Genomic DNA, 19,224 nt, shown 5'->3' with positions numbered 1-19,224 from the left:
GCATATTAAAAAGCTGAGGCATTACTTTGTCAACAAAGGTCTGTTTAGGCAAGGCTATGGTTTTTCCAGTGGTCATGTATGGATGTGAAAGTTGAAGTAGAAAGAAAACTGAGCACTGAAGAACTGATGCTTTTGAACTGTGGTGTTGGAGAAGACTCTTGAGAGTCCCCTGGACTGCAAGGAGATCCAACCAGTCCATCCTAAAGGAGATCAGTCCTGGGTGTTCATTGGAAGGACTGATGTTGAAGCTGAAACTCCAATACTTTGGCCACCTGATGCGAAGAGCTGACTCATTTGAAAAGACCCTGATGATGGGAAAGAGTGAGAGCAGGAGGAGAAGGAGATGACAGAGGATGAGATGGTTGGACGGCATCACCGACTCAATGGACATGAGTTTGAATAAACTCTGAAAGTTGGTTATGGACAGGGAGGCCTGGCGCGCTGCAGTTCATGGGGTCGAAAAGAGTCGGACACGACTGAGTGACTGAACTAAACTGATATGATATCATGAAGATGCCAAAAAAAATACAGATTATACTTTAAAATGGTGAATTTCAAGTTTTTAAAAAGCTGTGATCTTTGAGATGGTGAAAGAAAGTTAATGGTGACGTCAGAATATTCTTGTGCTATTCTGGGGGTATAAATTTTGGGGTGAATTCAGGTGGGATCTTCCAAATTCTCTAGGACCTAGTTTTTAAATTCTTCAAACATAAGTTATCTACAATCCACAAACTCAGGGTTGCAGGATTCCCAGACCACTTGCATTAACTCCCCACCCCCCTGTCCACTGGGCTTCCCTGGTGGGTCAGACAGTAAAGAATCTGACTGCAATGCAGGAGACCCAAGTTTGATCCCTGGGTTGGGAAGATCCCCTGGAGAAGGGAATGGCTACCTACTCCAGTATTCTTGCCTGGAGATTTCCATGGACAGAGGAGCCTTGGAGGTCTACAGTGCATTGGGTCACAAAGAGTCAGACATGACTGACTGACTGACAATTTCACTTGCCCCAGGTCCACCAGGAGTCTGTGGCCCACAATTTGGAACCCTTGCTCTGGAATGATTATGTCAGCAAGCTGATTTTTCTTCCTGGACATATGATGTATTGTGTGATTGTACAGTACTGTTATTTTGGGTTTAAGTATATATTTTTTAAAAAGGTGAAGTGACTATACCAATTCATTTTTATCTCTATGTATCCACCCAACACAGTGTCATCTTCTCAGGTCCCAACTCCAAGCACCCAACATACATGTACATAGGCAAATAACAGGACAACTGCTGAAAGGATGGAATCCTCTTGATTTTACTGGTTAGAGTTGAGCTGCCAGAGGTACTGGGTTTTCATATACAGTAACAGCCAATTGTTCGTGATCAGACTTCAGTGACATTGACCTTCGGAAACATCTGTGACGCAGGGGGGCGTGGAGGAAAAAGCAGCAGGCTCAGAGCCTCCTGAGAACAATGGCCAAAAACCGCATGCACCCCCCCTCCTCAGACACAAAGCCAACCTGACGCGTATGTAACACTGCGTTTCCGGCTTCCTCAAGGAAACTTCAGTGTTGCCCTGGAGGTTTCCATCAGAGAGCAGGAGGTGACGAGCAGAAGACGCAGAAAGCAGGTTAGAAGAGGAGGGGTCGGCAGGACGCGACAACCCGAGACACAAACACTTCCCCCATATTGTACAGGAACACATTTTGTATCGTGTGCACAACATAAAGAACGGCGGAAGCTGTTTAAATACAGCCAGGCATCGGGTAGTATGGAAGGGGGTAAAAGTTCCCAGATACCACAGTGACCCCCGACAGCTTCACCAACAGAGCAGACAGCAGTGCAAACCATCAGTGAGAAGAGTGTTAGTCTGTGAAAGGCAAGCCAAGCCCTGCACGTTTGGACAGGCTCTTGATGACATCACGACACCACACCAAGGTACCAACGGGGCTGATGTTTGTAATGATGACTCATCAAGAAAAGGTTAAATACTCTCCAGTGAACTCTGTTTACTAAGGCAGGGAAGTGCGTAATGTATTTTAGAAAGATTTCCCTCAAAAAATATTAAAATTTTAAAGATTCATCACTTAAAAGGGTTAATCCTCTGTTATCTGAATATTTGCGTACATTACCTCATTTCACAACAATGCTAGTCAATGAGGCATTGCTTTTTTTTTTTTAATATATTTCATTAGTATCAAATTATTGGCACCATTCAGATTTAAGGAGAGGGAGAGGAGAGCAAAGTATACAATACAACATAAAAATACAATTCTGATACAAATATATGAGATCAATCCCACTTAAGTGGTCATAAGAAATGGATGGATATTTTACACACAAGGAAATACAGCTACTAAGTCATCACATGGAAAAGTGCTCAGCTTTGCTAGCAATTAATGAAATAAAACAACCTTTTAAGAACAACTATACGTACTTATTAAACTAGCAAAAATAAATAAAAATGGCAAAACCCAATACCGGCAGAACTATTGGTAAATAGAAATGCTTATACATTGCTGGTGGCATCAAAAATCGTAGAAGGGATTCAAGCATTCAGAGAGGATGGGAGGTTGAACTTGATGACCTTTAAGGTCCTTTCAACCAGGAGACTAGATCTTTCTAGAAAGCAATCTGACAATATGAAACAAGAGCTATAAAATACTTCATGCTCTTTGACCTTGTCATCTCTCTTTGGAGATACTCCCAAGGGAAGAATCCAAAGGAAGAAACATTTTATTTTTTACAAAGACATTCATAGCAGCACTATTTATGAGAATGAAAAATAGGATATAACTCAAATATCTAGTAATGGCAACAAGTGAGGTTAACCACATTACATGAATACAAAGAAAGTGTAAGTGGTGAGAGCAGGACCAGTGTTGCAAAGAGAAGATATGTGTTAGATGGAGGAAGTAATCAAAGATTATGTACACACTGATCATACTGATGGAAGACATGGGTGCCTGTGCATCGAGAAAGCGTGGGAAACCATTTGGAGGGCTGGTTTGTGGTTAGGGGGTTCTTTTATTCCTGCAAAGTTGTTCAAGTGCATAAGAAAAATTTAAAAACACATTTCTTGAAACTATATAAAAAAGAGCAACATTTCTTCTGCTCAAGTTTCTATCAGCAGGACATGAGTTGATCAGCTTTAGAGATCATTTTCCTTCATGGAACACCCAAATGAATCCTGCCATCAAATCCCTTTGTAAGGATTTTGAGACAATTTCAACTACTTCAGACAATTTAAGTTTTTTACTTTGGGTTCAATAATAAGTTCTGTGTATCCCCAATAATATCATAACCCCCAAATTCACAAGTTAAATTATATTTCTGATTAAGCTGCAATAACTTCAGTCCTGGTGATTGCAACTCTCCTTTTTTAGTTCACCTACTCGTGTCTGAATAAAAATGAATGTTAAAGACTTTATAAGATCTGCGCATTTACCAGTGTAAATGAAAAACCAGCAGTAAAGAATTATTCTCTCATTAAAAATGACTCTTTAACAAACAGTCAAAGCTTGGTGCAAGTGTCAGTCATACAAAATCACATGGTTGAGACTGAGCGCAAAGGATTCCATGCCGTATTAACCCCTGTGGGTATTAATATGTACACACAGGTGCTTCTGAAAAGGAATCCCGGTTTTCCCATCTTTCTTCTCCTAGGCTTACCAAATTTTGTCTCAACTACATTGAGTAGTAGGAAAACCTCTAATACTCAGGAGACAGCAAATAACTTTTCCAATAAAAGTCAAGCCAGAGGTTGGCTTTGACCAGCCATGGAGACCTGGGCGAACAGAGCACACGCTTGTATGCTGTGCTGCAGCGAGCACACGAAGCCCGAAGAAAGAAAACGGACAGAAGGCACCATGCCCTCCTCCAGGCAGCCAGGGGAGAGTTTCACAGTTCGGTCATCAGCAGTCTCTTCATCATTTTCTCTCTCTCCAGTTCCTGCCGGAGTGTCTCTGCACTGAGAAAGAGGAGGTGACAAAATGGTGAGATACACGCTCAAAAATGGTAAGAGCAGCCTCAGTTTAAATGCCATTTCCCAAGCCCAGCTCTTGACTTGCTCTTTCAGGCTCCTTAAGGAACCCCTCCATTTGCCAGCCCTACAGTGACCTGAACTTGGCTGCCCATGGATTTCCCCCACCAGACTTCAGCTTCTGCAGGTACCGCTCCTCAGAGGACTGCCTGTTACATACACCAGTCCTCTCTGAACCCTCAGAGCTGAACGTAGGACCTGGCACATAGCACCCCCTCAGCAATGTGAAAGTCAAAGTGTTAGTCGCTCAGTTGTGTCCAACTCTTTGCGACCCCATGGACCGCGAGGCTCCTCTGTCCATGGAATTCCCTAGACGAGAATACTGGAGTGGGTAGCCATTCACTTCTCCAGGGGATCTTCAGTTTAATCTGAAATAGGATATAACTCAAATATCTAGTAACGGCAACAAGTGAGGTCAACCATATTACATGAATACAAAGAAACTGAAAGCGGTGAGAGCAGGATCTGTGTTGAAAAGAGAAGATCTGTGTTGGATGGAGGAAGTAATCAAAGATACTGTACACGCTGATCATACTGATGGAAGAAATGTGCGCATGTGCATCGAGAAAGCGTGGGAAACCATTTGGAGGGCTAGTTTGTGGTTAGGGGTTATGTTTGCTCACTCTACATCCTTAGCACCTAGAATAATACTGTCTAGCCTTTGATGCGGAGAAGGCAATGGCACCCCACTCCAGCGCGCTTGCCTGGAAAATCCCATGGACAGAGGAGCCTGGTGGGCTGCAGTCCATGGCATCGCTAAGAGTCGGGCACAACTGAGCAACTTCACTTTCACTTTTCACTTTCATGCATTGGAGAAGGAAATGGCAACCCACTCCAGTGTTCTTGCCTGGAGAATTCCAGGGACGGGGGAGCCGGGTGGGCTGCCGCTGTGGGGTCGCACAGAGTCGGACATGACTGAAGCGACTTAGCAGCAGCAGCCGCCTTTGATGATCTTTCAGTAAATACTTTGAGAATACATGAAGAAAAGCATGAATAAGAGAGTCGCAAACATTGCTGCAGATGTGACAACGAGCCTGAGCCTGGTTTCCCTGTCACCAGAGTTACCTGTTGGCACCTGCTGACCTGACACACCTGGTTGCTGGAGAAACAGGCTTCCGAATGGTGTAGATGGTCTGCACTGTGGACACGGTCTCTGTCAAGGGCCTCAGGGTCGCTGCAGGAATCAGCGGGGAAGACTGGCCAGGACAGCACTGTAATTTACTGTCTCTAAAGTCTGCCTGGAGGGAAAACAGAAAAGAGGACGTCAACCTCAATTTGGGTTTCATTTTCATATTGTCAGCTGTTTCCTCAGCCTTACTACACAGTCCCTGTCATTTTTTAATAATAGTTCATCAATAGCCATGTATTAAACCATTTTATTTAGTGCCAGCCACTATGCTAAGCACTTTACATGTATTACCTCTTCACAATCTTTAAGGGGGAGGTCATGTTTCATCACGGTAGACACCACCATTTATTTATTTTTATTTTTTTTTTACTTCACAATACTGTATTGGTTTTGCCATACATTGATATGAATCCGCCATGGGTGTACATGAGTTCCCAATCCTGAACCCCCCTCCCAGCATCCTCCCCATATCATCTCTCTGGGTCATCCCAGTGCACCAGCCCCAAGCATCCTGTATCCTGTATCAAACCTAGACTGGTGATTTGTTTCTTACATGATAGTATACATGTTTCAATGCCATTCTCCCAAATCATCCCACTCTCCCCCTCTCCCACAGAGTCCAAAAGTCTGTTCTACACATCTATGTCTCTTTTGCTGTCTTGCATACAGGGTCGTCATTGCCATCTTTCTAAATTCCATATATATGTGTTAGTATACTGTACTGGTGTTTTTCTTTCTGGCTTACTTCACTCTGTATCATCGGCTCCAGTTTCATCCACCTCATTAGAACTGATTCAGATGTATTCTTTTTAATGGCTGAATAATACTCCATTGTGTATATGTACCACAGCTTTCTTGTCCATTCATCTGCTGATGGACATCTAGGTTGCTTCCATGTCCTGGCTATTATAAACCGTGCTGCGATGAACATTGGGGTACATGAGTCTCTTTCAATTCTGGTTTCCTCGGTGTGTATGCCTAGCAGTGGGATTGCTGGGTCGTAAGGCAGTTCTATTTGCAGTTTTTTTAAGCAATCTCCACACTGTTCTCCATAGTGGCTGTACTGGTTTGTATTCCCACCAACAGTGTAAGAGGGTTCCCTTTTCTCCACACCCTCTCCAGCATTTATTGTTTGTAGACTTTTGGATCGCAGCCATTCTGATTGGTGGACACCATCATTTATAAGACGCACCATTTCTTGCACACGCCACAGAGAAAAAGTAACCATTCAAACTCTGTCAGGCCCACTAGTGTAATATCTACTCTAATTTCAGAGATGTTAGAAGGTAGAAAAATGCACATCTTGGAACTGATTTTTATGGAAAAGGAAACTGAGGCTCAGAGACATTAAGCAATCTTCTCGAGGTCACACAGTAAGCACTAAGAACCAGTATTTAGAACCAAGATTCTAAATGGGGAGAATCTTTATCCTTGAGAGTCCTGAAAGACTACTGCTGAAAAATATAAGCCCCTGTTTGTTTTACAACTGCGTCCAGAGACAGAACTGAGCTGGCCTGGGCTGGAGCAATGCCAGGGAACTGGCCACAAGAACAGAGCGTCACAGAGTTGCTGGCGTGTGATGTTTGCCACAGGGGGCTTTCACAAATGCTGGGATGTAGTGGTCACTTGTGTGGTTCCTTAGATAATGCTGGCTCATTTCTTTCCAGGGACATGGTAGGATTACACTTCCCCAGCCTACTTTTAAAACTGTTTTTTAATAAATATTTATTTATTTATTGGCTCTGCTTCCTGGCATGAGGGATTTTAGCTCTCTAGCAAGGGATCAAACCTGTGGCCCCTGCAGCGGAAGCACAGAGTCTTAACCACTGGACCCCCAGGAAAAGTCCCCCTCAACCCCACTCTGAAGTTAGGCATGGCCAGTGCCTTGCTTTAGCCATGGACATGAGCCACCAGGTTTTATTTCCATTGGAAGAGTTAAGTGCTGGTGTGCGATTTGTCGCTTCTTTCCCCGCCTCCCCCCAGCCTCTGTGACCAGCAGTGTTCTAGAGGGCAGCTGCTCCATTAGCCAGGGTCCCAGAAACAAAGCAACACAGAGCAGAAGGCATAGCCCACCCATGGCGGTCATGCAGCATGAATAGGAAATTCAATTTGTCATTTTAAAGCATGGCTGAGTCCAACCTTCCTGATACAGGAGCTGGGGTAAGATGTTATTTTGTTGCTTCAATAAAGTAGGTGTAGGTTGGGCTTTTGATGCCAATTTTGACTCTTTCTGGAAAAAGAGGGAAATGTACTTACATACAAAGGCAATTGCAGGGAAGGTACCAGGGCATTAGCATGAATCAAGGCAGTGGCATCCAGCTTTACTAACAGTCATTATATTCCTCACTGCCATGCACACAAAATAGGAGAAAAAGAGCCAACCTCACTTAAGAATGACCTTGTGCTCTAAGTCACTTCAGTCATGTCCAACTCTTTGTGACCCTATGGACTGTAACCCACCAGCTCCTCTGTCCATGGGATTCTCCAAGCAAGAATACTGGAGAGGGTTGCCATTTCCTCCTCCAGGGGATCTTCCCAACCCAGGGACTGAATCCACGTTCTCTTAAGTCTTCTGCACTGGTAGGCGGGTTCTTTACCACTAGCACCACCTGAGCAGCCTAAGAATGACCTCAGGGAGCAGCGAAAATTACTATTATTAAATCTCAACCCTGAGTACTAGTCTTCTTAATATTTGCTGAACAAAGAAATGAATGAACCAACATTTGCTGGAACAAAGCAGGTAACATAGGGCCAGGCCAGGTCAAGAAGAAGATCATGGCACAGAAATCTGACCAGAGTCAGGCAGAGGTCCTCATCTTAGACAGACCGAGGCCCTTGGCTGACTATCAAGTAGACTCAACAGGCTCAAATATAAGGTAGGAACTGGCTTCGGAACCAACCAAGGAGTCTGGTTGTTGAATTCAGGCTCAAGGTCAATGCTGGATCAACTAGCAGAATAACTGTATAGAGTTCCCTGGAGCTGCTGAACTCCCCCTTGACTGTGGACAGGATAGGTCAGGGAGTCTCTGGAGAGGCCACCCCTATAGCAAGGTCAAATATCTTGACCTTGGTAGGGAGGAAAAGAGAATATGATGTACACGAGGAAGAAAATTAGGAAGCTGAAGCTTATGAATTTGGCTTCCATTACCATCGAGCTGTTGGTATTAATAACTTGCTAATTATAATCTCCAGTTTAGTCCTCTCTCCTGATACAGACTTCGATATCCAACTGCCAAAAAGCAAAAGGCAAAAGAAAAAGGCAAATGAGAAAAGGAAAGATATATACATCTGAATGCAGAGTTCCAAAGAATAGCAAGGAGATAAGAAAGCCTTCCTAAGTGATCAATGCAAATAAATAGAGGAAAACAATAGAATGGGAAAGACTAGTGATCTCTTCAAGAAAATTAGAGATACCAAGGGAACATTTCATGCAAAGTTGGGCACAATTAAGGACAGAAATGGTATGGACCTAACAGAAGCAGAAGCTATTAAGAAGAGGTGGCAAGAATACATGGAAGAACTGTACAAAAAAGATCTTCATGACCAAGATAATCACAATGGTGTAATCACTCATCTAGAGCTACACATCCTGGAATGTGAAGTCAAGTGGGCCTCAGGAAGCATAACTATGAACAAAACTAGTGGAAATGATGGAATTCCAGTTGAGCTATTTCAAATTCTAAAAGATGATGCTGTGAAAGTGCTGCACTCAATATGCCAGCAAATTTGGAAAACTCAGCAGTGGCCGCAGGACTGGAAAAGGTCAGTTTTCATTCCAATCCCAAAGAAAGGCAATGCCAAAGAATGCTCAAACTATTGCACAATTGTACTCATCTCACACACTAGCAAAGTAATGCTCAAAATTCTCCAAGCTAGGCTTTAACAGTATGTGAACCAAGAACTTGCAGATGTTCAAGCTGATGTAGAAAAGGCAGAGGAACCAGAAATCAAATTGCCAACATCTGTTGGATCATAGAAAAGCAAGAGAATTTCAGAAAAAACATCTACTTCTGCTTCATTGACTATGCTAAAGTCTGTGTGGATCACAACAAACTACGGAAAATTCTGAAAGAGATGGGCATACCAGACCACCTTACCTGCCTCCTGAGAAATCTGTATGCAGGTCAAGAAGCAACAGTTAGAACTGGACATGGAACAATGGACTGGTTCCAAATTGGGAAAGGAGTATGTTAAGGCTGTATATTATCACCCTGCTTATTTAACTTATATGCAGAGTTCAGTTCAGTTCAGTTGCTCAGTCATATCCAACTCTTTGCAACCCCATGAACTGCAGCACGCCAGGCCTCCCTGTCCATCACCAACTCCTGGAGTCCACCCAAACCCATGTCCATCGAGTCGGTGATGCCATCCAGCCATCTCATCCTCTGTCATCCCCTTCTCCTCCTGCCCTCAATCCCAACCAGCATCAGGGTCTTTTCCATTGAGTCAGCTCATCTCATCAGGTGGCCAAAGTATTGGAATTTCAGCTTCAACATCAGTCCTTCCAAACACCCAGGACTGATCTCCTTTAGGATGGACTGGTTGGATCTCCTTGCAGTCCAAGGGACTCTCAAGAGTCTTCTCCAACACCACAGTTCAAAAGCATCAATTCTTCGGTGCTCAGCTTTCTTTATACCCCAACTCTCACATCCAATACATGACCACTGGAAAAACCATAGCCTTGATTAGACGGATCTTTGTTGACAAAGAAATGTCGCTGCTTTTTAATATGCTGTCTGGTTGGTGATAACTTTCCTTCCAAGGAGTAAGCGTCTTTTAATTTCATGGCTACAATCACCATCAGCAGTGATTCTGGAGCCCCCCAAATTAAAGTCAGCCACTGTTTCCATTGTTTTCCCATCTATTTGCCATGAAGTGATGGGGCTGGATGTCATGATCTTAGTTTCCTGAATGTTGAGATTTAAGCCAACTTTTTCACTCTCTTCTTTTACTTTCATCAAGAGGCTCTTTAGTTTTTCACTTTCTGCCATAAGGGTGGTATCATCTGCATATCTGAGGTTATTAATATTTCTCCCAACAATCTTGATTCCAGCTTGTGCGTCTTCCAGCCCAGCATTTCTCATGATGTACTCTGCATAGAAGTTAAATAAGCAGGGTGACAATATACAGCCTTGATGCACTCCTTTTTCTATTTGGAACCAGTCTGTTGTTCCATGTCCAGTTCTAACTGTCGCTTCCTGACCTGCATACAGATTTCTCAAGAGGCAGGTCAGGTGGTCTGTATTCCCATCTCTTTCAGAATTGTCCACAGTTTATTGTGATCCACACAGTCAAAGGCTTTGGCATAGTCAATAACGCAGATATAAATGTTTTTCTGGAACTCTCTTGCTTTTTCGATGATCCAGGGGATGTTGGCAATTTGATCTCTGGTTCCTCTGCCTTTTCTAAAACCAGATTGAACAACTGGAAGTTCATGGTTCTTGTATTGCTAAAGCCTGGCTTGGAGAATTTTGAGCATTACTTTACTAGCATGTGAGATGAGTGTAATTGTGTGGTAGTTTGAGCATTCTTTGGCATTGCCTTTCTTTGGGATTGGAATGAAAACTGACCTTTTCCAGTCCTGTGGCCACTGCTGAGTTTTCCAAATTTGCTGGCATATTGAGTGCAGCACTTTCACAGCATCACCTTTTAGAATTTGAAATAGCTCAACTGGAATTCCATTGCCTCCACTAGCTTTGTTCTTAGTAATTCTTCCTAAGGCCCACCTGACTTCACATTCCAGGATGTCTGGCTCTAGGTGAGTGTGAGTGATCATACCTTCATGATTATCTGGGTTGTGAAGATTTTTTTTGTACAGTTCTTCTGTGTATTCTTGCCACCTCTTCTTAATAGCTTCTGCTTCTGTTAGGTCCATACCATTTCTGTCCTTTATTGAGCCCATCTTTACATGAAATGTTCCCTTGGTATCTCTAATTTTCTTGAAGAGATTTCTAGTCTTTCCCATTTTATTGTTTTCCTCTATTTCTTTGCCTTCATTGCTGAGGAAGGCTTTCTTATCCCTCCTTGCTATTCTTTGGAACTCTGCATTCAGATGGGTATATCTTTCCTTTTCTCATTTGCTTTCACTTCTCTTCTTTTCACAGCTATTTGTAAGGCCTCCTCAGACAGCCATTTTGCTTTTTTGCATTTCTTTTTCTTGGGGATAGTCTTATTCCCTGTCTCCTGTACAATGTCACAAACCTCTGTCTATAGTTCATCAGGCACTCTATCAGATCTAGTCCCTTAAATCTATTTCTCACTTCCACTGTATAGTCATAAGGGATTTGATTTAGGTCATATGATACAGTGTACATCATGTGAACTGCCGGGCTGGATGAAGCACAAGCTGGACTCAAGATTGCCAGGAAAAGTATCAATAACCTCAGATATGCAGATGACACCGCCCTTATGGCAGAAAGTGAAGAGGAACCAAAGAGCCTCTTGATGAAAGTGAAAGAAGTGAATGAAAAACCTGCTTAAAACTAAACATTCAGAAAATGAAGATTATGGCATCCGGTTCCATCACTTCATGGCAAATAGATGGGGAAACAATGGAAACAGTGACAGACTTTATTTTATTGGGCTCCAAAGTCACTGCAGATGGTGACTGAAGCCATGAAATTAAAAGATGCTTGCTCCTTGGAAGAAAAGCTATGACAAACTTAGATAGCATATTAAAAAACAGAGATATTACTTTGCCAACAAAGGTCCATCTAGTGAAAGCTATGGTTTTTCCAGTAGTCATGTACGGATTTGAGAGTTGGACCACAAAAGCTGAGCACCAAAGAATTGATGCTTTTGAACTGTGGTGTTGGAGAAGCCTCTAGAGAGACCCTTGGACAGCAGTGAGGTCAAACCAGTCAATACTAAAGGACATCAATCCTGAATATTCATTGGAAGGACTGATGCTAAAGCTGAAGCTCCAGTACTTTGGCCACCTGATGGGAAGAATTGACTCATTAGAAAAGACCCTAATGCTGGAAAATATTGAAGGCAGGAAGAGAAGGGGACGACAGAGGATGAGATGGTCGGATGGCATCACCGACTCGATGGGCAAGAGTTTGAGTAAGCTCTGGGAGTTGGTGATGGACAGGGAAGCCTGGCGTATTGCAGTCCAGACACGACTGAGCGACTGAACTGAACTGATCCAGCTGCCCATTCACTGTTTCCATCCAGGCACTTCCAAGGCATTTCTAACACATCATGGCAAGAGGCAAATTCATTACCCTTCCTGGTTCAGTCTACCCTAAGATTTCCTTGTCTCAGTGAATGCACCCACTCTCCATCCACATTCTGCAAGTCAGAAATCTGAGAGCTATTTCTGGCCCTTTCTCTCACTCATCCAATCCAATTCCTCACCCGCCTCTTAAATATTTCCCTGATCTGTGCTCATCTATCCACCTCCACCATCAACAGCACTCTGGGTCAAGCTCTCTGCCTTCTTTCCCTTGAACTACTGTTTGAGGTTTCTAGAGGACTGCCCAGAGTCCACACTGCCTGAACCCAGCTCCTCTCACTGCCATCACAGGGATCATCGCCAAATGCAGCTGCCCTGTCCCTGGCCTGCTCAGAGTCCTTCAAAGGCTTCTCACTGACAGACTCCCCATCTGAGCTCAGCCAAGCATGGCTGCGCCCTGCAGGGTTTGTCCCTGCTTTCCTCCCCTTCCTCCTCTCATGCCCCACAGCCTTGCTCTCGGCCATCTAGGCCCACTGGCCTCGGTTCAGTCCCCTGGAGGTGGGATGCCCCCTCTGCCCCAGGACTGTGGCTCATGCTGCTCCCTCTGCCTGCTCTAGCTGCCTTCAAGCCACTCTTGCCCAGTTCTTCAAAGTCCCAGCATGGTTTCTGACATTGGCTTCCTGCTCCATCTCGGCCCCCGGCTTTTCAGGAAGGACTTCCCTGGGTGTCTCACAGCACTGCCAAGGCTGGGCAGCAGGCCAGAGTGCCCGCCATCGCCAGCAGAGGAAGTGGAGCTCGAGCCTCCAGCTAGGGAAGCTGTGCCCAGCCAAACTGCAGGGGCCAGATGAGTATCTGGCAGCAGCACTGAATGCCTGGCCCAGCCCCTGTGTCTTTGCCCTCTGTTCCTTAAAAGACAGGTGCCGGAAGCCGATCATGACCCTAGTGCAGACTGTTCTGCATGTGTGCATGCTAAGTCGCTGGAGTTGCATCCGCTCTGTGTGACCTCATGGACTGTAGCTCACCAGGCTCCTCTATCCGTGGATTCTCCAGCAAGAACACTGAAAACTGGGTCACCATGCCCTTCTCCAGGGGCTCTTCCTGACGCAGGGACAGAACTCACATCTCTTATGTCTCCTCCATTTGCGAGCTGGTTCTTTACCAGTAGCACCACATGGGAAGCCCCATGGATTGTTCTAGAAACCTGCTTTTGTCTCTGCACAGACTGTTGAACACCTTCCCAGGTCTGTTCATCCTCAGACCTGAATCAGCCACTGCTCACGCCCTCCTGTTCATATGGCTGAAGCCACCTCAGGTAGCTACAATCAGCCAGCCCCTGAGACTGCACTTCGAGCTACCCCTAGGGCACCACACAGCCCGCCCAGAAGATCCTCTAGACTGACCTTTGGAAGGAACCTCAGGGACCATGTGGTTCTAGGAATTGCAAACTCTGATCCCTGGGAGGAAGGGGGAGGGAGAGGAAAGAGGCATGCATGGGTGTTCAGTCATGCCCAACTCTTTGCAACTCCATGGACTGTAACCCCCCAGGATCCTCTGTCCATGGGATTCTCCAGGCAAGAATACTGGAGGGGGTTGCCATTTCCTTCTCCAGGGGATCTTCCCGACCCAGGGGATTGAACCTGCCTCTCCTGCATCAGGAGGCAGATTCTTTATCACTGAGCCACCAGGGAAGCCTCAGGAGAGAGAGGAGGGAGCCTAAACTCCCTACTTCTGCTCATCAGAGAGTAAGCTTCTGCACAAGCTCTTAATTAAAAGAAAAAAGTCGAGGAGCTGAAGAGAATCTTGAAAATCATCGAACTCTCTCACTTTGCAGATGAGGAAACTACAACATTTAAATGTTTAAAAACATTTCAGCAGTTTGCAGAGAGTTTAAATAAGCTGCTCAGCGACACAGAGAGCCATGGCAACAGGAAAGCCGGTTGTCATGACTACCTGCTCTTGTTATTACACCACCCTGCCTCTCCAGCATTGAGGAACAACTGTACCTGACATTCGTGGGATGGTCTGTGCATGGTCGAGTACTTTCAAGTTCTTGATCCCTTTTGACCCTTGCCTCAACCAGATATGAGGAGGAGGATATTCTTATTACTATTTCCACTTTAAATAAAAGGAGACTGGTGCTCAGAGTGGCAAAATCTCAACTTAAAATCATAAGTCATACCATTATCAAGATGCAGATCCAACCCCAAAGCACTGAAAACAGAGTCTGATAAATGCATGTACATGTATGTTCATCGCAGTATTGTTCACAGTAGCCAAAAAGTGGGGAGAACCCAAAACCCATCCATGAATGGATACATTAACAAATCGTGGTATATAATGCAATGGAATATTATTCCTCCATAAGAAGAAATAAAATACTGATACATCCTACAGCATACATAGATGTGACAAACATGATGCTAAGTGACAGAAACTAGACATAGGTCACATAGTTTATGATTCCATTTTTGTGGAATATCCAAACTAGGCAAATCCAAAGAGACAAAATGCAAATTGGTGGCTGACAATGGCCAGAGTGAAGGGGAAAATGGGAATGACTACTTAATGGGCATGAGATTTCCTTTGGGGGTGATGAGAAGGTTTTAGAATTGGAGGCAGTAGTTGCATGACTCCAAATATACTAAACGCCACTAAACGGTCACTTCAAACATTGTTAATTTTATGTTACATGAAGCTCACCTCAATAAAATAAAGTAACTGGAAAATGCTGACCCTCAAACCCCAACTTCTCAGCCTCACAGAGTTCACAGTGATCAGAAGAGGCTGTTGGTGGGGCTTCCCTGGTGGTCCAGTGGTTAAAAACCCACCTTCCAATGCAGGGGATGCAGGTTTCATCCCTGGTCCAGAAACTAAGATCCCATATGCTTCGGGGCAACTAAACCTGTGCGCCACAACTAGAGAAAAGCCCATGAGCTAAAAAAAAAAAAAAATCCTGCATGTTGCAACTAAGAAACAATGCAGCCAAAAATAAATAAATAAACATGAGCTGTTGGCATTGTCGGCTGGCAATCCACAGGAAAGCATGCCACCCAGGAACTATGTCTTGAAACACAGATCTGTTTTTCGGATCTACTTACGGTAAGCTGTGGCCCTGTGATGAAAGGATCAGGAAAAGGGGTCACTGTATCAGCCGGGAATGTTTTTATCTTCAAAAAAGAGACAGAGAAGAGTGTTACTTTCAGATTAGAAAACAAAGCTTTGAACTCTTTGGCAGCACACTTTTAAACTGAAGGATACAGGAGCACACACACCGAGCCTTCCTTGCTTGCTGAGGAAGTAAACCAAGGGCCCCTACAAGTGTTGCCTAGCGGCTGTATCTGAGCCTGGAGTTGTGCCATAGGGCCAGGCCTCTGCAAGGAAGACAGGCTGGAGTCCTGTGTTTGCAGGACACCTACACTGCCTCACTCTGACCATAGCCAGGGAGTGTAATGAGGAGGCGAGGGAGACGTGGGGGCCTGCTGATGGCCCCTCTGCAGCTGTGTGGAATGGATTAGACGCCACTGATAGGGAACAGTCTATCAGAGTGGACAGAGTACCAGGAGGCCTGGACTAATCAGGCCAGAAGGGCTCGCTGTCCGTTCACTTTAGTTGTTGGGCTCCCTATAAACTCTGGGCAATAGAGGGAAACCTCAGGGGAACCCAGGTAAGCCTGGAAGACTCCTACCACCCTGGCCTTGGGGACAGAAGGCATGGTGATCACAAGTGCCCTGTGCTGGAGTCTGGAGAGGGTGGACATCCTACAGGATCAGGTTGTGCCAACTGGCCATCAAGAGCCTTTGTTTCCATTTCTTTCTCTTTGGTCATTTCATCTTTGGCCTCCTAGAGGCCTTTGGAGGGGAGGGGGCGAGGAGGGGTTATGTTTCTTTAAGCTGGCCTCAAAGACTGCCAGCAGGCCCAGGGTCCTGATGACTGGCACTAGCTTTGTCTGCAGCCTCGGGGTACAGAAACTGCCTGCTGGTGAACGCACATTGTTCCACTTCCACCAGAGGGCTGTAGCCAAGACACCAAGGCCACCACTTCCCATGTGCAGTCGCTTTAGTGTCTTTCAGGGTCTTGCCTACGGACAGTAGTTACTTGATGGCTTTGAGTCATTCTAACAGGGGGTAAGATAGGGATGCACAGGAACACATCAGATCAGACCCAAATCTGCTGAGGATTTCTGAGGGAGTTGAGTAGGTCTCAACTTAACCCATCCAGAAATGACAATGTCCTTGCGGTGGGCACTGAGATGTCTAATCCAAGCCCACTCACCCCTTCCCCAAACTCTCTTTTTAAACATCTCAAAATTCCCTTGGACTCAGGAGCCAGTTCACGTTCCTGGTAGTGACTACCTGCTGTGCAGCAAATAAAGGACTGGAGGAAGCCTTACTCCTTGCAGGGCTTAATGGTTCAACGCGGTATGCTGAGACCAACAGCAATGTGAAAGTAACACACAGAATAGACTCAGACCATCATGAAATAAAAGGGAAAAAGAGGATTATTATTGCTATTAAAGAAATGTGAGAGTTGGCAACGTCCAAGAGTTATCTTATACCTGCTCTAAAGAAGAAAAAGATATTCCAACAGTTACCCTCTGGGTTGCTGAGCTCGGACAAAGCACATACACTCTCCTGATGGTGCTGTCGTTGGTATCACCACGTTAGAATTGGGGACAAAGCCAAAGTTGCAATATTGAACCCAACAGGGTCTGGCCTGAAAAAATAAAGCCCCTGATGCACAAGTTATATGTGTTCCCTGGAACAGTGACAAACTGAAAACAAAGCACACGTCCTGCAGGAAAGAGTTTGTTAGGTAGATGATGGACCATTCACTTGATGGAATACATAGAATGTGGTACCAAGAGCAAGCTAGAAGCAATACAACATTAAGCAAAAAGAGGCAAATAGTAGGTGATGCTATGATTTAACTATGTAAAACTGTGAGTGAATATAAATAAATATTAGAAGGAAACATGCAAAAATGAAAAAAAAATGTTGTGCCAGGTTGGGATTACAGGAGATTCCTTTCAAGTCATTACGTAATTCTCATATCGTCATCTTGATAAACAGCAGGAAAAGACAAGTTAAAAGCTTTTGTTTGCAACAGAAATGCAACTACCAGTGTTCTCTCTGCGGAAAGCATCTATGCACATCATGGCTCTAGGAAAATGAACTCTTCACAGTTCTTGAGACCTACAGAGAAAGGGCTGGGACCACAGTCGTGAGTCCCAGTTTGACCAGGGCTGGTTGGACTCCAAACGCTGCGTCCATCCTGGAAAGACAGCCCCTGTGGCCCGGGCTCCTCCGGGGTCCGGTGCTCGTGCACACCCCTGGGGCTGCCGCCTGGTGCTCCTGCCCGCCTCACCTCTCCTGGCCAGGCCCCTCTCCCTGCCAGGGTACCTACCAGCCTCGTTTTGATTGGAGGGTGCATGCAAACTCCAGTGGTCTCTTCCTTCATGGGGAGAGAGAGTGGAGGAGAACAGCGAGAGTGGGCACAGTGGGGGGCGCTGGCGGGCTCTGCCTGCTCACGAGGAGAGGAGAGGAGAGAAGGGGAGGACGAGGTGGTGAGAGAGGGGGGGAGGAGATAAGGGAGGGGGAGGAGAGAAAGACAGCACAGTGCAAGATGGATTTGTCAACTCCAGTCTGCTCTCCAGCCAGCCTCACCCACAGCCTCCTTCCAGCCTCTGGCCACCTGACTTCTGATCCCTCCCGCTTCCCTCTTCTCTCCGCCTTCTCTCTTCTCTCCGCCTTCTCTCCTCCTCCCCGGCCCTCCTCAGTCTGCTCCACTGTCTGGGCAGAAGGACCCATCAAAACTCTCTTGCCAGGACTGGCAGGTGGGGGCCATCTCCTGCGCCAACCGCACAGGACCAGTATGCTGTTGAGGATGCTAAAGCATTGCCCAGGCCAAGTCAGAAAGAGCTCAGAGAAATCGATGAAGACAGCCGTGGGGGCAAAATGAGCAATGGCCACGCGCTTGAAAGCGTCGGCCTCCCATGCCCAGTGGCCTCCTGCTAAGTCACTTTAGCTGTGTTCGACTCTGTGCAACCCCATAAACGGCAGCCCACCAGGCTCCCCCGTCCCTGGGATTCTCCAGGCAAGAACACTGGAGTGGGTTGCCATTGTCTTCTCCAATGCATGAAAGTGCAAAGTGAAAGTGAAGTCGCTCAGTCATGTCCGACTCTTAGCAACCCCATGGACTGCAGCCTACCAGGCTCCTCCATCCATGGGATTTTCCAGGCAAGAGTACTGGAGTGGGGTGCCATTGCCTTCTCTATACTCTGCTAAATAAGGATCCACATTACAGTGGATAGGTGAGTAGAGAGCTCCAAGAAAGAGGTACATCAGTGAGGAGAAATACAGAGTTCAAGACTGCATCTGTCACGGCTCTTTATCTGTGCTCAGAAGACGTGCTGGCCATGATCCCCCTCCCACATCTATGGCCCCAGGCCTTGGCGTCTTGTCTAGGCACTCGGGGGAAGGGGAGCCTTGCTGCTTAGCTAGAAGGTACCAAGCATTGTGAGAAAACGCCATGTCACTTGGGATCCTGGGTTCCCCTGTTTTGTTGTTGTTGTTTAGTTGCTGAGTCGTGTCTGACTCTTTTTGCGACCCCACGGACTGTGGCCCGCCAGGCCCCTCTGTCCGTGGGATTTCCCAAGCAAGAGTCCTGGAGTGGGTTCCCAAGCAAGAGTCCTGGAGTGGGTTCCCATGTCCTGTTACCCAGCCCCAGCGCTAAACAGTGCCATGCACCCAGCAGAGATCCAACAGCTTGTACTAGTGAGGATGAGGACGGTGAGGAGAGAAAGCTCTGATGTTAGGAGAGTCACTGACAGGGTTAGTGTGAGTCTTAGGAAAGAACCATTCACTCCAGAGAACAAATACATGAGCATTT

The 19,224-nt window shown here is 45.7% G+C and overlaps 1 protein-coding gene across 22 annotated transcripts in view; it reads right to left on the bottom strand.

Moving 5' to 3' along the window:
- Nucleotides 1–1,279: 1,279 nt before the first annotated feature.
- Nucleotides 1,280–19,224, bottom strand: part of EPB41L4B (erythrocyte membrane protein band 4.1 like 4B) — a 143,685-nt gene continuing 125,740 nt past the window's right edge. For 6 of the 22 annotated variants that reach the window (XM_042242908.2, XM_042242910.2, XM_042242909.2 and 3 more), the window contains 4 exons: nt 17,740–17,856; nt 15,435–15,503; nt 5,096–5,268; nt 1,280–3,958 (listed from right to left, as the gene is read on the bottom strand). In XM_042242908.2, the coding sequence (XP_042098842.1) occupies nt 3,889–3,958; nt 5,096–5,268; nt 15,435–15,503; nt 17,740–17,856 (429 nt within the window). In that variant the 3' untranslated portion in view covers nt 1,280–3,888. The remainder of the gene's footprint in view (nt 3,959–5,095; nt 5,269–15,434; nt 15,504–17,739; nt 17,857–19,224) is intronic. The other 16 variants (XM_042242912.2, XM_060408966.1, XM_060408964.1 and 13 more) reach the window with 5 other exon arrangements.

Source organism: Ovis aries, chromosome 2 (assembly GCF_016772045.2).
Source record: "Ovis aries strain OAR_USU_Benz2616 breed Rambouillet chromosome 2, ARS-UI_Ramb_v3.0, whole genome shotgun sequence".
NCBI classification, from domain to species: domain Eukaryota; kingdom Metazoa; phylum Chordata; class Mammalia; order Artiodactyla; family Bovidae; genus Ovis; species Ovis aries.
This window is presented reverse-complemented; position numbering and strand designations above follow the sequence as displayed.